Below are 20,492 nucleotides of genomic sequence, written 5' to 3' on the forward strand. Positions count from 1 at the left end.
CTCCAAACAGTTCAGGTAAACATGATGAACTACTGTGGGAAAAGGCAGCCAATTTTCTCACTAGTGTAAATCCGTTCTGAATCTCAGATAGCACAGGAAACAAATGCACAGTTTGAAAACATATCCTGAACTTCTTTGCAAATGCTGTGAAAATTATGGGCAGGAGAGTTTTCTGATTTTACTAACTTCATTGACTTCACTTTAAGTATTCTTCACCTAATTGGAGCTTTCATTCATATATAGGTTTGTTTCTTCAACTGAAGAAGCAAGTGGTGATTTTTACACACAGATACATTTTGATCAAGAACATGAAAGGCTAGTGATGAATAAAGTTTTCCCTTCCTCTTTTTTTTTATACTTGTCTTCTGGACCTCTCCACTAATTATAGGGAAAGCAAACTACAGCCTGCCTGTTATCCCACCAGCTTGGCAACTAGAATACAGTGAGAAAACGAGGCGGTGGTTTGTCTCTACCTTTTACGCCAACAAGCAGAGCTATTTAGACTTGGCTGAGAGAATTTAACCTCATCCAGAAAAGGGGGTTTGAGAGTGTCTTCATTCCCAGAGGCTGTTAGAGAATATACCTGTCTGAGTTAGAAAACTCCCTGATGCCAGTGGACCCTCTGTCATTTAGGTAATAAAGATGGATATCAAATAGTCACCAGTCACAGAAATTGAAAAATGCTGAAAGCTTTATTGATCAAATAAGAGACAAAATGAACAAGAAAACAGTCTTTTCCCTGTCACTGTGATGTCTGTTAGGACTATTACATCCATAAAAATGACATGCAATAAAGCTTTCTCTAGGCACAAGAGTTAAGTGCAATAGAGCTACAATGGTTTCTGGTTTTGTTTTCTAGAGACCCCCTAAACCTTTTTTTTCCAAAACATGTTATATACCTTTTCCAAAAGGTGGTAACAGAAACTGATGTAAAATCTGTTATAGAAGGAGCACAAATAAAAAAACTGAGGCAAAAATGATTCCAGCTTCCCTAGGGTCTCTGCTTTTTTTTGCAATCATCATCTCCTCCTTCTGCTGCTTTTCAGTTGGGAGCCAGATGGTGCAGAAGTTTCTGAAGAGCATGCGTTCATACACTGGCATTGTTCCACGTAGACATAGTTATAATTTATGCTTGTTCCATTTTGGCAAATCAGGGTCACCTCTCTTGTTTGGCTGTTGGACTCGTGGCAGCAACTACAATCATGTTGCATCTGATTTGCTTCAAGAGAATACCTGTGTTCCACCAGAAAAAGAAAATGTATCTTCTCATTAAAAACTAAGGCATAGAGCCCCCCACCCATCCCCCAAGACTTTTGTTTTGGGATTTGTTTGGGGTTTTGGTTTTGTGGTTTTTTTTCTTTTTAAATTCTCTCTTGTGAATGGGATTTTAATTACCTGTCTCTTCAATAATGAAACTGTTCTTGCTTCCCTTGAGTCTTATTCCACTCAACGGAATCATATAAACACATTAACTTTGTTACTATTCTGTAATCATAGAATCATGTAGGTTGGAAAAGACCCTTAAGATCATCAAGTCAAACTGTAAACCTAACACTGCTGGGCCCACCACTAAACTATCTCCCTCAGCACCACATCTACACAGCTTTTAAATACCTCCAGGGATGGGGACTCAAACCACTTCCCTGGGCAGCCTGTTCCAATGGTTGACAACCCTTTCTGTGAAGAAATTTTTCCTAATATCCAATTGAAATTTGGTGCAACTTGAGGCCATTTCCACTTGTCCTATCACTTGTTACTTGGGAGACTGACACTCACCTCACTCAACCTCCTTTCAGGTAGTTGTAGAGAGCGATAAGGTCTCCCTGAGCCTCCTTTTCTCCAGGCTAAACAATCCCAGTTCACTCAACTGCTCCTCATAAGACTTGTGCTTTAGATCCTTCGCCAGCTTTGTAAGTGCACCCACTTACAGAGGGTGCACTCAATCCCCTTGTCAAGGTCATTGATAAAGATATCAAACAGGACTGGCCCCAATACTGAGCCCTAGAGAACACCATTTGTGACTGGCTGCCACCTGGATTTAACTCCATTCACCCCAACTCTTTGGGCCCAGCCATCCAGACAGTTTTTCACCCAGTGAAGCATATACCCATCCAAGCCATGAGCAGCCAGTTTCTCCAGGAGAATGCCGTGGGAAATGGTGTCAAAGGCTTTTTTTTAGTCCAGGTAAACATCCACAGCCTTTCCCTATCAGGTTAGTGAAGCAGGACTGCCTTTCCTAAACCCATGCTGACTGGGCCTGGTCACCTGGTTGTCCTGTACGTGCTACGTGATGGCACTCAAGATGATCTGCTCTATAACCTTCCCTGGCACTGAGGTCAGACTGACAGGCCTGTAGTTCCCTGGATCCTCCTTCTGGCCCTTTTTGTAGGTAGGCATCACATTGGCCAACCTCCAGTCAACTGGGACCTCCCTGGTTAAGCAGGACTGCTGATAAACAATGGAAAGTGGCTTGGTGAGCACTTCTACTTCTCCCTCAGTACCTTGGGTGATTGACTAACTTGAGAGACCAGTATAAATGAAGCCATAGATAAAAACTAAATTTAGTTTTTGGAACTTACACTGAGGAGCCAGGACAAGTTCCTTCACAGTATGACAGCTCAATAGGTTCAGGAGATTCACAGTCACCGTGGCGGATCACAGTTTTTTTGCTGTAAGGTTTGCAGTTTGGAGCTTCATAAAGAGGGGGAAAAAAAAACAACATATAGTTCAAATCTCTAGTTCAGAACTAAATGAATGCTAAAACAATTTCAAAGTGCATGATGCCTGATTATTGAGAATCTGCAGTGTGTGACAGTGGCAGGGGGATACTGGATAATGTATCTGGAGTTTTCAGGTTATTCTTTGATCTCAGCTGTACGGTGTCTTTGGAAAATAACGCAGAGGCTTGAGCACTGGTGGTCTGAGTTGTGGTATTCAGTATCAGGAAAACAAATTTGACTTGATTGTGAAAGATAGCGAAACAGAGTCTTGATAAATAGAATAAGTGAAAACTGGGGGAGTGAAGAATCCTTCAATCGACTCAAAGGTAGAAGTTGAATACAGCACTCTTCAAGCAGAAAACACGAACAAAGCATTACTTACGTTTACATATTTTGCAGCAGCCATCAGGAGTAGTCTCTGCTTCATCCTTTACAAAAGTAAAGGAGGAGGATTTGTATTAATGTACAGATGACAATTGTGAGCGTGAATATCAGTTAGCGTTAGTGATACTGGGCAGAAGGCACCTTTGTGATGAACACTGAATGAAACCATGGGTGACTTACTGTCCTCACCATAGAAGCCTTGAATCCTTGTAGCCTCATGTAAAAATACTAAGCTTTTCCTATTATTAATAGTACAGCAAGATTAATTTCATTCTTAAGACATTCCTGCAACTTTAGTGAAAGTGATTTATATTATCCTTCCTTCTCCTCCCCTTGTTCTTTTAAACTGCATTCAATTGATGAAGAATTGATTGAAACTTACAGGATCGCACTCTCCTGGGTTGTACTCAGGGCATACTTTTTTAGTCTGGACTGTAACAAATTGATCTTCAATTTTTTCACATTTGTAATGGCTGCACTGGTCGAGTGGCAGGATCTCATCAACCTAAGATTTTATAAGAAAAGAAAACAATTATTTTTTTCATTTTGATCAGGTATACTATGATTACTTCCAAGATGTCTAAGCTGGTTAGGTTCTCACACCTCAAAGATTCTCAGATGCTTCTGAACTTCTTTCAAATGGCAAAAGTGAAATTTTGCATCCTGTGGCTAGCTTGAAAGTTTAAATCCTGGATCTGAACATTCAGCCATTGCCCAGTTAACCACACATTTGCTATTTGTTATTCCAAGTAAATGTTCAATTCAGACAACTTGTGTGTTGATTTTAGAGTAATTTGAGCGTTAGGTTTTTACTAGTAAGGGACATGAGTTGACTCTTAGCTCTTCTAACCTGTATCGACTAATAGACAGATCTGAAAATGAAAGGAATACTTACATTGAGCACGTGAACAGTGTTGTTACTTAGTTTGATTGTGCAAGCTACTTCAGTACACTTCCCACAGCACTCTCCGTCCTGAGTCATATATTGATAACCCTACTCGCAAGGAGATGAAAGAGAAAGTATGTTGAGTTGGTGATGGACAATTCTAGTATTCCTGTAACTGAGGGCTGACTGGGCAGCCTAGAGAATCTGAACTCACCGGTGGGCAAGATGTTTCACATTGAACTGTTTCACAGCGCACAATATTTGCCTCAGTCACTGGATCTTTCTCAGAACTGCAGGTACATTTCTTACATGAATCGATTACTGTTGACATCCCAACCTGGAAAACAGGAAAAAAAATAATTCAAATGGCAACAGTTTCTATATAACGTATAGGCAGAGTTGAAAGCATTGCTGAGAACCATTAAGGTTGCTGAAATGCAAGTATGAATGAGTTGTTCACCTCTCTTCAGCATAAAGTTGTTTGGCTTTATGCTTTGCAAGAAAGCACACATAGAGGAAACTAAATGAAGCAATATAAAAGAGAAAAGTAAATTAATAAAATGCAGGTAAGGCTGGTTTGTACTGCCTCGTTATTTTACCAGCTTTTCAATTTTTTTCCCCTGTAAGTCGTGTTCAGTGGTTATAAAACAATTATAATTTACAAATGGAGATGAAAATAATTGGACACACATGCAGGTACATATGCAGAAATACAGATTTACACATGGATTTTAGTCTTTCTGAAATGTATCCTCAAAAGGCTCCAGCGCTAATGTTTAAATTTTAACTAAATGACCTAAGTACCAATTTTAGCAAAAGATTTAGGTATCTATTAAAGCAAAAATCCTAGCTTTATTTTTGAAGGTTCTCTGGGTTTATTTCAGAGTGGTTGAGTTTGGGCTATACGTCAGCTCATTTGGAAAGTTCATTAATTCCAGAGTAGGAGAGACCTTAAAAAGAAAGTACCTCACTAAACATGGTACCCTCTTGTTTTATGCTACATGTTGAGGAACTTTTCTGTGACAATTTTGTTTTTGACATTATTGAAAAAAAAGACACCCAAGAACTTCCAGTTAAGGGTTAGAGATAAAAACACATGTACTGGGAAAAGAACTTTCTCAAAGGCTTATTTTGGTAGACAGGGTGTACGTTTCACTTCCAGCAATATACCACTATAAGTATAGCATTCTCACCGTGTACGTTCTACCGTCAATCACACAGATGCCAGGTATTTGTTCTGAAAAAGAAAAAAGAAAAATAGTTCCAGAGTAAACTCAATTTGTGAGACTTGCTGAGAAGTCAAGATGTTATCAAGGTTTGTTAGTAACACAGAGATAATGGAAGACTTGAATTTCATCCCTCCTACCTGCTTAGGCCTCATATTTAGTATAGTTGGATGCTTAAGTAGTTTCATCTTTGAAATTATCTGGAACAGTTGAGGAGGAATGGCTTTGAACTCAAACTATTCATGAACAATCTCTTTTTTGCCCTTTCGATATCAGGTTCACTTAAATTAGTTGTTTCCTCTTTCAGCCCTAGAATTCCAGTAACCTTCAAAGATGCATTTGTCATTGATTCTTGAAGACCTCAGAACATAGCTTGGATGGAAGATTGACTCTGAATCGAAAAATGTATTCTTACCGTGGTGATATAAATGATGAAAACATGGCAGAGCCCATTCATGTCTTTCACAGAACTTCTTCAAACTTCGCTGTTACTTTGTTTTGACCTTCCTGTTTTGGGCTTAATTTATGGCTACCTTTTTTACTCTTTTGTATAAATATGTATGTATAAAAATATATGTATATAAATAAACATATATAACTGCTGGATTTTTAAATTTTCATGAGCATTCAACAACAGTGTAAGTATAATTGTTATTTTTCAATACATTGACAATTCAGTTACTGATTACTGTTCAGTTTGTATTATTGCTTCGTGTTACTTGCTTTTGTAGTTAAGTTAAAATTTCTGCTGTGTTATGTTTATGCATTTTAGTTTAGGTACAGTTAGGCTAATGTTAATGTGCTCCAATATTACATTAATAATATTAAATAAAATGCATTAATGACATTTATGATTACCAATACGGAGATAGTTGAGCTACATAGACCGCTTGAAGGTTCAAACTATTATGCCACCCTCCCACCCATTCCAATTCTCTCAGCAAGCTTCATTGAAAATAACATTTTGTTGTTAAATAAACTTCTATTGCATATTTAGCCAATAACTGATGCATGTTAATTGATCCAGAATGATTTAAAGAAGGTTTTGCTGTTATTGTTATACATGAAGAACTTAGATATTAACAGAAGTACAAATGTAATTTACTAGACTGTATATATGTATTTTTAATACTTACTGCATTTAAATTCAGGACAACATATGTCTTTTGGTGGTAGTACAGGCATGGAAACAAATCCTAGGTCACAAACTGGTGACTGAACTGTTGTGCACGGAAGCGGCTGGCATTGTACGGTAGCAGTGAGTGGGTCGCAGACACACTTCTGGCATTCACTTATCCAGTTCTCTCCAGGCTGAAAACATGTAAATGATTTATTTTTAAGTGGTCTCTCACCCTAGTTGTTCTGTTTCAACTTGAGATAGACTCTCAAAATAGGTAGGGAGTTCAGATTAGGGTTTTCTTAGCATATGACTTCAGGCCTTAAGAGCAGACGAGATGAGAACAATTAAAGAATTTTCTTCTGTGTAGTAAGAATGAGATTTTAACACTTTCATAGCTAGTCTACTTATTTCTATGACATTTAAATGTCTCATTAAAGAATGTCTCTCCCATGGTATTTAGTAAGCTCCTTGATCTCCAGGTTACTTAAAAGCCTGGCAAAGCCAGGTTGAAGAGTTGTGCGCTCTCAGGTCATTTGTAACATGACCAATTTTGTTATTGAAATACATACAAGTTGATTTGACTTGGCTATCAGAGGACAGAAATTGGGCAAGTTTTGCAATGGTGATATATTAGAAAATAACAAGGGGAACCACCTTTCGTGGAGGATTGACATCAGTACAGTTTCTTTCTACTGAAGTTGTGAGAGATGTTGCTGTGGTTGGTGAGACAGAAGATAAGGTAGCTTCTGTTGTAGTTTCTGCGGCAACTGAAGTGAAAGGAGTTGTCGAAGGACATGGCCCCTGGAATGGGTCAATTTCACATTCCTTGCTGCAAAGCGCATAAAAATTACAGCCAGCACTATCTGTCCTGTTGTATACAACTTCCCCTGTAGAGAAAAATTGGAGGAGAAATTGAAAGACTAATGAAAATACCTAGGAAAAAACCCCAAGAAAATAGCAATAAAATATTAAGTGTATAGATTTATAGAGTTCTATGTTTAGATGATTTTGAATGGTTATCTTTAATTGAATAGACTATTAAGATTTTACATTGCTTGTAAAAAGTTTTATAACCATAAAATATGACACTTACCGGGAGAAAAAAAACTGCCAAACACGTGACAAAAACATGGTGTTATGCTGGATATGAAAGTGGTTGTTGTTGATGATGGGGGGAGGGGAGAGGCAGTGGTGAGAGATTTTGGAGACTGTGTTGCAATAGTGGAGGTTTCTGCTGGAGCAGAGGTGCCTGTGGATGCTGTGGTGGTTTCTGCAGTGGTTCTGGACGTGCTGGCAGTGCTACTGGATGAGGTGGGCACTGCTGGTGTGGGAAGGATGGTAGTTGTTACTTCTGTTGGAGCTGGAGAAGTCTTGGCAGTGCTGGCGCTGCTGGTGGTAGTGATGATGGTTGTGCCTTTTGTTGGTGGGGCAGTGGTAGTGGGGGCAACGGTGGTGCCAGCAGTGGTTTCTGTTTTTGTTTTGTGGCCAGTGGAGGTGGTAGTGGTTGACGTTGGAGGCTGTGTTGCCACAGTGGAGGTTTCTGCTGGAGGAGAGGTGGCTGTGGACGCTGTGGTGGTTTCTGCAGTGGTTCTGGAGGTGCTGGCAGTGCTACTGGATGAGGTGGACACTGCTGGTGTGGGTGGGATGGTAGTTGTTACTTCTGTTGGAGCTGGAGAAGTCTTGGCAGTGCTGGCACTACTGGTGGTAGTGATGATGGTTGTGCCTTTTGTTGGTGGGGCAGTGGTAGTGGGGGCAACGGTGGTGCCAGCAGTGGTTTCTGTTTTTGGTTTGGGGCCAGTGGAGGTGGTAGTGGTTGACGTTGGAGTCTGTGTTGCCACAGTGGAGGTTTCTGCTGGAGGAGAGGTGGCTGTGGACGCTGTGGTGGTTTCTGCAGTGGTTCTGGAGGTGCTGGCAGTGCTACTGGATGAGGTGGGCACTGCTGGTGTGGGTGGGATGGTAGTTGTTACTTCTGTTGGAGCTGGAGAAGTCTTGGCAGTGCTGGTGCTGCTGGTGGTAGTGATGATGGTTGTGCCTTGTGTTGGTGGGACAGTAGTAGTGGGGGCAACGGTGGTGCCAGCAGTGGTTTCTATTTTTGTTTTGTGGCCAGTGGAGGTGGTAGTGGTTGGCGTTGGAGTCTGTGTTGCCACAGTGGAGGTTTCTGCTGGAGGAGAGGTGGCTGTGGACGCTGTGGTGGTTTCTGCAGTGGTTCTGGAGGTGCTGGCAGTGCTACTGGATGAGGTGGACACTGCTGGTGTGGGTGGGATGGTAGTTGTTACTTCTGTTGGAGCTGGAGAAGTCTTGGCAGTGCTGGCGCTGCTGGTGGTAGTGATGATGGTTGTGCCTTTTGTTGGTGGGGCAGTGGTAGTGGGGGCAACGGTGGTGCCAGCAGTGGTTTCTGTTTTTGGTTTGGGGCCAGTGGAGGTGGTAGTGGTTGACGTTGGAGTCTGTGTTGCCACAGTGGAGGTTTCTGCTGGAGGAGAGGTGGCTGTGGACGCTGTGGTGGTTTCTGCAGTGGTTCTGGAGGTGCTGGCAGTGCTACTGGATGAGGTGGGCACTGCTGGTGTGGGTGGGATGGTAGTTGTTACTTCTGTTGGAGCTGGAGAAGTCTTGGCAGTGCTGGTGCTGCTGGTGGTAGTGATGATGGTTGTGCCTTGTGTTGGTGGGACAGTAGTAGTGGGGGCAACGGTGGTGCCAGCAGTGGTTTCTATTTTTGTTTTGTGGCCAGTGGAGGTGGTAGTGGTTGGCGTTGGAGTCTGTGTTGCCACAGTGGAGGTTTCTGCTGGAGGAGAGGTGGCTGTGGACGCTGTGGTGGTTTCTGCAGTGGTTCTGGAGGTGCTGGCAGTGCTACTGGATGAGGTGGGCACTGCTGGTGTGGGTAGGATGGTAGTTGTTACTTCTGTTGGAGCTGGAGAAGTCTTGGCAGTGCTGGCGCTGCTGGTGGTAGTGATGATGGTTGTGCCTTTTGTTGGTGGGGCAGTGGTAGTGGGGGCAACGGTGGTGCCAGCAGTGGTTTCTGTTTTTGGTTTGGGGCCAGTGGAGGTGGTAGTGGTTGACGTTGGAGGCTGTGTTGCCACAGTGGAGGTTTCTGCTGGAGGAGAGGTGGCTGTGGACGCTGTGGTGGTTTCTGCAGTGGTTCTGGAGGTGCTGGCAGTGCTACTGGATGAGGTGGGCACTGCTGGTGTGGGTGGGATGGTAGTTGTTACTTCTGTTGGAGCTGGAGAAGTCTTGGCAGTGCTGGTGCTGCTGGTGGTAGTGATGATGGTTGTGCCTTTTGTTGGTGGGGCAGTGGTAGTGATGATGGTTGTGCCTTTTGTTGGTGGGGCAGTGGTAGTGGGGGCAACGGTGGTTTCTGTTTTTGTTTTGTGGCCAGTGGAGGTGGTAGTGGTTGACGTTGGAGGCTGTGTTGGCAGAATGGAGGTTTCTTCAGTAGAAGCTGTGGTGGTGTAGCCTGCAGTGGTTCTTGTGGGTGCTGATGTTGTGTGACAGTCACAGCACAGCACCTTGACCTCGTAGTCAAAGCACATGGGGTACTTTCTGATCTGATCCTTATTTCTGCACACAAGACCAGTTTCAAGGCTGCAGTCAAATACCTGTCCCAGTTTGTCCAGACTCCTATCAGGGTAATCTTTAGCGCGGCACTTGATGTCTTGTGGCTTGTCGCACAGTACATACCCAGCGGCTCGTATTTTTGCAAATGTCTCTATGTCTCCATTTTCACTACCACGGCTAGGGGAATCCACATCAAACCACTGCGTCCAGGCACACTGCTGCTGGCAGCTGTTTGTGGTCTTGGAGGTGCTGGCAGTGCTGCTGGGTGAGGTGGGCACTGCTGGTGTGGTAGTGATGATGGTTGTGCCTTTTGTTGGTGGGGCAGTGGTAGTGGGGGCAACGGTGGTGCCAGCAGTGGTTTCTGTTTTTGGTTTGGGGCCAGTGGAAGTGGTAGTGGTTGACGTTGGAGGCTGTGTTGCCACAGTGGAGGTTTCTGCTGGAGGAGAGGTGGCTGTGGATGCTGTGGTGGTTTCTGCAGTGGTTCTGGAGGTGCTGGCAGTGCGACTGGATGAGGTGGGCACTGCCGGTGTGGGTGGGATGGTAGTTGTTACTTCTGTTGGAGCTGGAGAAGTCTTGGCAGTGCTGGCACTGCTGGTGGTAGTGATGATGGTTGTGCCTTTTGTTGGTGGGGCAGTGGTAGTGGGGGCAACGGTGGTGCCAGCAGTGGTTTCTATTTTTGTTTTGTGGCCAGTGGAGGTGGTAGTGGTTGGCGTTGGAGTCTGTGTTGCCACAGTGGAGGTTTCTGCTGGAGGAGAGGTGGCTGTGGACGCTGTGGTGGTTTCTGCAGTGGTTCTGGAGGTGCTGGCAGTGCTACTGGATGAGGTGGGCACTGCCGGTGTGGGTGGGATGGTGGTCGTTACTTCTGTTGGAGCTGGAGAAGTCTTGGCAGTGCTGGCGCTGCTGGTGGTAGTGATGATGGTTGTGCCTTGTGTTGGTGGGGCAGTGGTAGTGGGGGCAACGGTGGTGCCAGCAGTGGTTTCTGTTTTTGGTTTGGGGCCAGTGGAGGTGGTAGTGGTTGGCATTGGAGGCTGTGTTGCCACAGTGGAGGTTTCTGCTGGAGGAGAGGTGGCTGTGGACGCTGTGGTGGTTTCTGCAGTGGTTCTGGAGGTGCTGGCAGTGCTACTGGATGAGGTGGACACTGCTGGTGTGGGTGGGATGGTAGTTGTTACTTCTGTTGGAGCTGGAGAAGTCTTGGCAGTGCTGGTGCTGCTGGTGGTAGTGATGATGGTTGTGCCTTTTGTTGGTGGGGCAGTGGTAGTGGGGGCAACGGTGGTTTCTGTTTTTGTTTTGTGGCCAGTGGAGGTGGTAGTGGTTGACGTTGGAGGCTGTGTTGGCAGAATGGAGGTTTCTTCAGTAGAAGCTGTGGTGGTGTAGCCTGCAGTGGTTCTTGTGGGTGCTGATGTTGTGTGACAGTCACAGCACAGCACCTTGACCTCGTAGTCAAAGCACATGGGGTACTTTCTGATCTGATCCTTATTTCTGCACACAAGACCAGTTTCAAGGCTGCAGTCAAATACCTGTCCCAGTTTGTCCAGACTCCTATCAGGGTAATCTTTAGCGCGGCACTTGATGTCTTGTGGCTTGTCGCACAGTACATACCCAGCGGCTCGTATTTTTGCAAATGTCTCTATGTCTCCATTTTCACTACCACGGCTAGGGGAATCCACATCAAACCACTGCGTCCAGGCACACTGCTGCTGGCAGCTGTTTGTGGTCTTGGAGGTGCTGGCAGTGCTGCTGGGTGAGGTGGGCACTGCTGGTGTGGTAGTGATGATGGTTGTGCCTTTTGTTGGTGGGGCAGTGGTAGTGGGGGCAACGGTGGTGCCAGCAGTGGTTTCTGTTTTTGGTTTGGGGCCAGTGGAAGTGGTAGTGGTTGACGTTGGAGGCTGTGTTGCCACAGTGGAGGTTTCTGCTGGAGGAGAGGTGGCTGTGGACGCTGTGGTGGTTTCTGCAGTGGTTCTGGAGGTGCTGGCAGTGCTACTGGATGAGGTGGGCACTGCCGGTGTGCGTGGGATGGTGGTCGTTACTGGTGTTGGAGCTGGAGAAGTCTTGGCAGTGCTGGCGCTGCTGGTGGTAGTGATGATGGTTGTGCCTTGTGTTGGTGGGGCAGTGGTAGTGGGGGCAACGGTGGTGCCAGCAGTGGTTTCTGTTTTTGGTTTGGGGCCAGTGGAGGTGGTAGTGGTTGACGTTGGAGGCTGTGTTGCCACAGTGGAGGTTTCTGCTGGAGGAGAGGTGGCTGTGGATGCTGTGGTGGTTTCTGCAGTGGTTCTGGAGGTGCTGGCAGTGCTACTGGATGAGGTGGGCACTGCTGGTGTGGGTAGGATGGTAGTTGTTACTTCTGTTGGAGCTGGAGAAGTCTTGGCAGTGCTGGCGCTGCTGGTGGTAGTGATGATGGTTGTGCCTTTTGTTGGTGGGGCAGCGGTAGTGGGGGCAACGGTGGTGCCAGCAGTGGTTTCTATTTTTGTTTTGGGGCCAGTGGAGGTGGTAGTGGTTGGCGTTGGAGTCTGTGTTGCCACAGTGGAGGTTTCTGCTGGAGGAGAGGTGGCTGTGGACGCTGTGGTGGTTTCTGCAGTGGTTCTGGAGGTGCTGGCAGTGCTACTGGATGAGGTGGGCACTGCTGGTGTGGGTAGGATGGTAGTTGTTACTTCTGTTGGAGCTGGAGAAGTCTTGGCAGTGCTGGCGCTGCTGGTGGTAGTGATGATGGTTGTGCCTTTTGTTGGTGGGGCAGTGGTAGTGGGGGCAACGGTGGTGCCAGCAGTGGTTTCTGTTTTTGGTTTGGGGCCAGTGGAGGTGGTAGTGGTTGGCATTGGAGGCTGTGTTGCCACAGTGGAGGTTTCTGCTGGAGGAGAGGTGGCTGTGGATGCTGTGGTGGTTTCTGCAGTGGTTCTGGAGGTGCTGGCAGTGCTACTGGATGAGGTGGGCACTGCCGGTGTGCGTGGGATGGTGGTCGTTACTGGTGTTGGAGCTGGAGAAGTCTTGGCAGTGCTGGCGCTGCTGGTGGTAGTGATGATGGTTGTGCCTTGTGTTGGTGGGGCAGTGGTAGTGGGGGCAACGGTGGTGCCAGCAGTGGTTTCTGTTTTTGGTTTGGGGCCAGTGGAGGTGGTAGTGGTTGACGTTGGAGGCTGTGTTGCCACAGTGGAGGTTTCTGCTGGAGGAGAGGTGGCTGTGGACGCTGTGGTGGTTTCTGCAGTGGTTCTGGAGGTGCTGGCAGTGCTACTGGATGAGGTGGACACTGCTGGTGTGGGTGGGATGGTAGTTGTTACTTCTGTTGGAGCTGGAGAAGTCTTGGCAGTGCTGGCGCTGCTGGTGGTAGTGATGATGGTTGTGCCTTTTGTTGGTGGGGCAGCGGTAGTGGGGGCAACGGTGGTGCCAGCAGTGGTTTCTGTTTTTGGTTTGGGGCCAGTGGAGGTGGTAGTGGTTGACGTTGGAGGCTGTGTTGCCACAGTGGAGGTTTCTGCTGGAGGAGAGGTGGCTGTGGACGCTGTGGTGGTTTCTGCAGTGGTTCTGGAGGTGCTGGCAGTGCTACTGGATGAGGTGGACACTGCTGGTGTGGGTGGGATGGTAGTTGTTACTTCTGTTGGAGCTGGAGAAGTCTTGGCAGTGCTGGTGCTGCTGGTGGTAGTGATGATGGTTGTGCCTTTTGTTGGTGGGGCAGTGGTAGTGGGGGCAACGGTGGTTTCTGTTTTTGTTTTGTGGCCAGTGGAGGTGGTAGTGGTTGACGTTGGAGGCTGTGTTGGCAGAATGGAGGTTTCTTCAGTAGAAGCTGTGGTGGTGTAGCCTGCAGTGGTTCTTGTGGGTGCTGATGTTGTGTGACAGTCACAGCACAGCACCTTGACCTCGTAGTCAAAGCACATGGGGTACTTTCTGATCTGATCCTTATTTCTGCACACAAGACCAGTTTCAAGGCTGCAGTCAAATACCTGTCCCAGTTTGTCCAGACTCCTATCAGGGTAATCTTTAGCACGGCACTTGATGTCTTGTGGCTTGTCGCACAGTACATACCCAGCGGCTCGTATTTTTGCAAATGTCTCTATGTCTCCATTTTCACTACCACGGCTAGGGGAATCCACATCAAACCACTGCGTCCAGGCACACTGCTGCTGGCAGCTGTTTGTGGTCTTGGAGGTGCTGGCAGTGCTGCTGGGTGAGGTGGGCACTGCTGGTGTGGTAGTGATGATGGTTGTGCCTTTTGTTGGTGGGGCAGTGGTAGTGGGGGCAACGGTGGTGCCAGCAGTGGTTTCTGTTTTTGGTTTGGGGCCAGTGGAAGTGGTAGTGGTTGACGTTGGAGGCTGTGTTGCCACAGTGGAGGTTTCTGCTGGAGGAGAGGTGGCTGTGGATGCTGTGGTGGTTTCTGTAGTGGTGCTGGCAGTGCTACTGGATGAGGTGGGCACTGCCGGTGTGGGTAGGATGGTGGTTGTGCCTTGTGTTGGCGGGGCAGTGGTCCTAGGTACAAACGTGGTGCCAGCGGTGGTTGTCATTGCTGACTGAGCGTGGGTGGAGGCAGTAGTGGGTGATGCTGGTGCCTGGGTTGTCATGGTGGTGATTTCTGCTGGAGTTGATGTGGTCTGGTAACCTGTTGTTGAGACTGGTGATGTCTTCGCTGTAACTGAAGTTTCAGTTAGAGGAGTCGGGCTTTCTGTGTCTTTTGGTGACCTTGTAGTTACTCCGGTTTTTTGTGCTTCAGTTTGTTTTTGCGTTGTTGGTTTTATCCTTGTCCCTATTGTAGATGTTGGTTTTATAGCAGTAGTTGTTGTGAACGCTTCTGTGGTTCCTGGTGTTGTAGTTTGTATTTCTGAACAGGGTTTGTAGCTGCAGCATGATATTCTGATTTCATAGTTATAGCAGCGCTTAGATTGTTGGTCTGTGTTATTGCATATTAATCCTCTGCTTTGACTACATTCTACCGTTTGGTTAAGATTGTTTATTTCTGTATCTGGGTGTTCTTTGGCTCTGCACTGAATACCGTTAGGGTTTTCACACACGCGGTATCCTTTATCTCTGAGTTTTTCAAATGTTTCGTAATCTCCACTGTCCTCTTTGTTTTCAGGCTCTGTGGAATCATACCATTCTGTCCATGCACATACATTCTTCACACATACAGTTGTCACTGGCGTTGCAGTTGTCATTTCTGCAAGTAAAAGGAGGAAATATAAGTCTTATCTGTTCTTATTAAAGGAAGTTCCATTAAAAATTATTCATCTTCCATGCATTTTAATGTTGTATGTAATATTGTATATTTTAAAGTAGTATTTTATTTTTAATTAACTTGCTTGACAGTCTTGAATTTCATCCCTAAGTATTATTTTCCAAGTATTATATTATTTTATATTTTATGTATTATTTTTCTAGTGGTATTTTATGTGACATTTATTTAAAAAATCATAGTTAAATATAGCTAATATGTTATCCTTCGTGTCGAATGTCAATACACAGGATAATCTGACGATTGCTATGGTATAAGTAAGAGGAGGTTTTATTCTCCTTGGTATTATCTCTGTACTTACTTACACTTAACTGCATAACCACACAGCCTTTAAAATATTTTTACAGGTTAATTACTTTTCTGCTTATTATAATATTGTAATGTGTAATAAATTTATAAATATAAAATAGGAAATATATATTTAACACGTATGTATTTTAGATATAATACATTATAATATAGAATACACATGTGCAATATATATGAATATATAATCTAACAAGTATTTTCTACTTCTTTTAATAAGATTTCTTTTCATATTCTTAGCATTATGGAGATAAAATGTGGAATATATACCACTTTCTTCATATGAATGTTAGTTAATAGAAGACTTAAAGTTGAATGTTTAGTTCTTACTGTAGTATTGTATAATTTTGTGGAAATATTTCTCACAATTTCTTAGAATTACATAATCACTATAATGAGTTAATGCAGGAATAATGTAGTTTACTGCAGGAGTAGAAGGAAACTGTTGATTTGGTAACTAAATACAATTCGGAAAAGTTCCAAAGATTGGTTGGAAATAGTGCTCTAGATTGAGCATTACCTCAAACTAGATTTCTATCTTCAGTTTGCACAAATGTGGTCAGTAATTTTTAAAATGGCAGTAACTGTCTTTTGTGTTTTCAGACATTGGTCTAGAACAATTGGGTTTTGTTTGCAAGAAAATGGGGGGATTCTCAAGTTGCAATGATTAGTAAGTTGTATTATTTTCTTCCCCTGTAAAAGCCATGGTGAAACCTTGGTGAAAAAAAAAAAGTGAGTTTGTAAGAAATGCTGTACGCATTTCTACATGCTTGATTATGGTCTTTAGCAACTGAAGCTGCCAGATGAATTGGTGGCTCCAGCAGAAGTCAAAAGTTTCAAGTAAAATTATATGCCATTAACTGATGAAAAGACCCTTCCTTTCAGGTAATTTTCAGTCCCTTCCAGAGGTTTTTCAGTTATTTTAAAGAGTATTCAAGCGTACCTGAAGCAGTAGTTGTGGGCTGAGTTGTAGAAAACATAAATGTGGTGGTTGTTGTTAAGATGCCACATTTAAAGATATTCCTGTGTATTGTTCCATTGACGTCACATGTTGCACTGAAACACCATCCAGTTCCATCTGTGGTGTTGTAGATGAGTTCACCATATTTATAGCTGTTCCCTTCGTAAATGCAGTGGCATGCTGTAATTCAGAAGAAGTTTATTGTCAAGCATCTATGAAAAGATAATATCCAATATTTCATTTTGTTAGTTATTCTTCTTAGCTGTCTTACCTTTATCATCAAACTTGCACTGTAAACCTTCTGATGTGCATTCACTGAAATAAAACACATTAAAAAACACATTTTTTTTTATTATAAGGTAATTTTATTGGTCATCTTTCTGCCAGATACTAGCATCAAAAGACAGGACACTTTATTTGTGTTTATTCCTTGACTGTCCAGTTCATGTTGGCTTCTTTTTTGCCATTGTTTTCCAAAATCTTTCTTTATATTAAACCCAAACTTATAAATAGAAGTGAAGCTAAGTATTACGCAAAGCTACAGGTAGAAGTCTTAAGGAAGACTTTCCTTCTTTCTTGTTATCACTTTCCTTGCACTTGCAATTGTTTTGTACTAAAAAGCAGGCTTCAAATGGAAAGAGTTTAAATACTACAAGCAGTATAAGAATGTAACAAAATCCTTGGAAGCAGACCCTATTAGATACGTATACTCCTGGAACAATATTTTTCCTGCCATAGGAATGGGAAATAGAGAAAGCCTGGTCATAAAGGACTTACTGGTTTTGTTGTATCTTTATGCTGAGGGCTTACAACATAATCAGGAACAAATTCAACGGAACATTAAATCACTTAAGAACTTCTTACTACTAGTGTAGTAAAACCACTGTCATTAAATAGTAAGGCATTATTTTTAGACAGGCAGCATAAACTGTTTCTGTCATGGAATACGGACATGCAATTTCCCACTGCTGTTTTGATCATTTTTCCTCGTACACAATTAGGCTGGTACGTTAAGTCTTACCATAAATTACATTCATCTCGTCTGTATATCTTTCCATCTTCATTATCATAACAGTCACAGAGACTGACGCACTTCATCTGATCCTCATGAAAATATGGCTTGTCTGGTGGGCAGTTAGGGTAGCAGCCTGAAGGGAGGAAAAGGGCATATAAAAGGTAGAAAAGGTGAGAATGAGGTACACTCAGTAAAAGTTTTATTTGTGCAGAATGTTTTTGCAATTCTTGTTTTTAGTAGCCAGTCATAACTTCTACTATTTAAATTTTTCCAATAATTCTAGGAAGCAATGCAGAATACTAGCATCAGCAGAGCCCACCCACAAGGACTTAGTCCTAGAGATGTTTTTAACTCCCATTTCCATACTCTTGACTCCAGTCATGTGGATATAATGATGATGAAGAGAGCTGAATGGTGCAAATGCAACTGATGGGGGAAATACACTCCATTAAGAGCATTAAAAATATGATAAAATGTACACACTTAAAGGTACTTGCAGCTCTTTTTACCTTCTAAACCTGGCAGGTTATGGAGGCATTTTCCACTTGGGTTCCTACAGGTCTTCATACAGGAGGCTCCACAAGGCTTATAGTGCCATTCACATTCCCCTTGTTGATTGTAGTAATCACAGAACAGTGCTAAGGAGAAACAGAAATTTGGACATGTTCAGGAAAAAAAAAAAAAAAAAGAGCTTTTTTGACTCATGTCTGTTCATTATATCCCTGCAATGCTTCTTGAACAGTCTTGAAAACGGTGAATGAATAGGTGAAATCGTGTCACCATCAAAACAGCTTAGAGTGAAAAGTGAGATGATAATGCACATCTACACGGTGAGATGATAATGCACATACATAAGATACCTGGAGTGTGCGTTCAAGAACATCAGCAAGGCATTGTACATTTAACTAGACTCTCAGAAGTGTTTATGACATAATACTCACGACAGATTGATGGGGTCCTCCAGGCTATGCAGACACCAACTTCACTACATGCTTGAGCATAGGCAGCTACTGCTGTACAAAAGCAATCACAGTCTCCTCCAGTGTCACATGCACAAGCATCTGTCACACATGCTTGGTAATATTCTGCTGGTTCAACCTGTTATTAAGAAGAAATGTAATACTGTTCATCCTGCCTTCTAAATATTTTCTTAGCTTTGCTAGGATAATTTTCTTAAAATGATAATATCTCAGAAGAAAGGCCTACATCGGTAATTTCTTTTTCTTTTGTTTGTATACGCTGTTAAAAAATAGAGATGATGACAAGTGATACATCCAAATCACGTATTGGCAGATTTTTAGACACCTAGACTTGTGTTCCAGTGGAAAATCAGATTTGTGTTTCCAAGCAATGTTAGGCAACTGCACTTGAAGATCTCTGCCAGTGGCAAGAACTAAGATAATGGGAAGAGCACAGAGTCACCCTGCATTGTTTGGTATCTACTTAGTGTCAGATAATGGCTATGCTGGTATTTCATTACTATGTTAGTATTTCATTGAGCTTGTGCTCTGTACATAGTATATGAGAATTTTCATTCAAGTAACAATACAAGAAAATACATACTAATTATGAAAATATTATTCTTTTGTAATCGGTCAATATTTCTTATGAATTAAATGTCCTTTTATTTCTTATAGGTAGTGACTATAAATCTGTCCTGTTGAGTGGGATTCAGATTGAAGTTTTCCTGACACAACTCAAAGTGAAACATGCTAATGAATTAGGCATGCATGTTAAAACGTACGAGGATAGCAGCTTCAATAATACACAGACCTAGTCTTCACACAGTAAACTTCTGCCCTGGTAATACCTGAGAGTGACAGGCAGCAAAGACGTTACTGTTGATGATGCTACACTGCTTCTCTGACCAGGACTTTCGATAAGGGTTGGTAGAACACGGGTCCTTTATGCTAGAAGCATCAGGACAGGTAGAGGATACTTTCCAGCTGTTTCCAAACTCTAGGACATTCTGTACCACAGACTGAGTCCTCGTAGTAAAGTCATTGATGCTGTTGCCATCGTAATTTCCACAGAGGCCACATATCTGGCCCTGCAAAAGGAAGTAAGTAGAAAAATAATGGATGTGAGAAAACTTGAAACAACATCTAAGACTGAAAGAATACTTGAAATTCAGTGCTTAGAACGGTGCCATTCCATTCTAACATTCCTGAACATCTTCATCCTTTGTTTCCTCAGCAACAGAACATGACCACTATGGCAAGAAGGATACTGCTGTTGACTTTTCTTCTTTTAAATATGAACAATAAAACCATCTTTGTCATTGTAACCTTCTGTCTTTGAGGTGTGGCTTTAACAAGGAAATAAGGACTAACAGTTAGCCAACTAAGCTTTTCATTTAAGCCTTGTTTTATACAATAGATGTACGTATGAAAACCAGCCTTACAAAGCTGTCATAAATACTATCAGTCCAGCCACATAGTCTGCTCATTGAGTCTTTACTGTTATGTCTGCTCACACGTGTAAAAAAGAAATGTCATTTTCCTTGCACTGCAGAAATATCCCTCATTCTAAATTTATGGATCTGTGAAACTGTGATAGGCTACAATAGGTGCTATGCTTTCTCTATGAATCTAAGATGCATACTTTCCATATTGCTACTATTTTTGTAAAGCGCCAGTGGGTGAGGAAGCAAAAGAATGCATGATACTGAAATAAATTTGTATATCTAGTACTAAATTACACTTAATTTATATACCTAATTGAAACATCACTGCAGTGTACAATAAGGTAGCAAATTCTTCATTTACTACAGTTTTTAGTATTTATATATCATAAATTAGGAGGAGTATGACAATAGGAATACATTTTCCTTATCACCTGTATAGATATATGCTTGAAAAATACACATTAGCATTTTACAAGAGGCTTTCACTCATAATATTTCACTTCCTTGTTCTTGAAGGATGAGAATTTGTGTGTCAATGAGAACCGGAAATAAGGGATTACTTTCAAGATCAAGACTACTCAAGTGATTTCTACACACGTAGCTATGTAATTTTAATAATCTCTGATAACCTTTACCAAGGTTCAGTGGGTAATTTTAACAAAGTCCAAAAAAGTGGTTGGCCAGCTCAAGTTCTGTGAGACCAAATAGGCACTGA

The 20,492-nt window shown here is 43.1% G+C and overlaps 1 protein-coding gene across 1 annotated transcript in view; it reads right to left on the minus strand.

Moving 5' to 3' along the window:
- Nucleotides 1-3,456: 3,456 nt before the first annotated feature.
- LOC128908196 (mucin-5B-like) overlaps nucleotides 3,457-20,492 on the minus strand; it is a 45,815-nt gene continuing 28,779 nt past the window's right edge. Inside the window, exons 24-35 of the mRNA XM_054197880.1 lie at nucleotides 19,181-19,420; nucleotides 18,312-18,468; nucleotides 17,880-18,008; nucleotides 17,377-17,503; nucleotides 16,627-16,670; nucleotides 16,338-16,535; nucleotides 7,430-15,013; nucleotides 6,991-7,223; nucleotides 6,353-6,527; nucleotides 5,184-5,227; nucleotides 4,205-4,327; nucleotides 3,457-3,609 (exon numbers count right to left, since the gene is read on the minus strand). Coding sequence (XP_054053855.1) covers nucleotides 3,457-3,609; nucleotides 4,205-4,327; nucleotides 5,184-5,227; nucleotides 6,353-6,527; nucleotides 6,991-7,223; nucleotides 7,430-15,013; nucleotides 16,338-16,535; nucleotides 16,627-16,670; nucleotides 17,377-17,503; nucleotides 17,880-18,008; nucleotides 18,312-18,468; nucleotides 19,181-19,420 — 9,207 coding nt within the window. The remainder of the gene's footprint in view (nucleotides 3,610-4,204; nucleotides 4,328-5,183; nucleotides 5,228-6,352; nucleotides 6,528-6,990; nucleotides 7,224-7,429; nucleotides 15,014-16,337; nucleotides 16,536-16,626; nucleotides 16,671-17,376; nucleotides 17,504-17,879; nucleotides 18,009-18,311; nucleotides 18,469-19,180; nucleotides 19,421-20,492) is intronic.

This window comes from Rissa tridactyla, chromosome 4 (assembly GCF_028500815.1).
Source record: "Rissa tridactyla isolate bRisTri1 chromosome 4, bRisTri1.patW.cur.20221130, whole genome shotgun sequence".
In the NCBI taxonomy this organism is placed as follows: domain Eukaryota; kingdom Metazoa; phylum Chordata; class Aves; order Charadriiformes; family Laridae; genus Rissa; species Rissa tridactyla.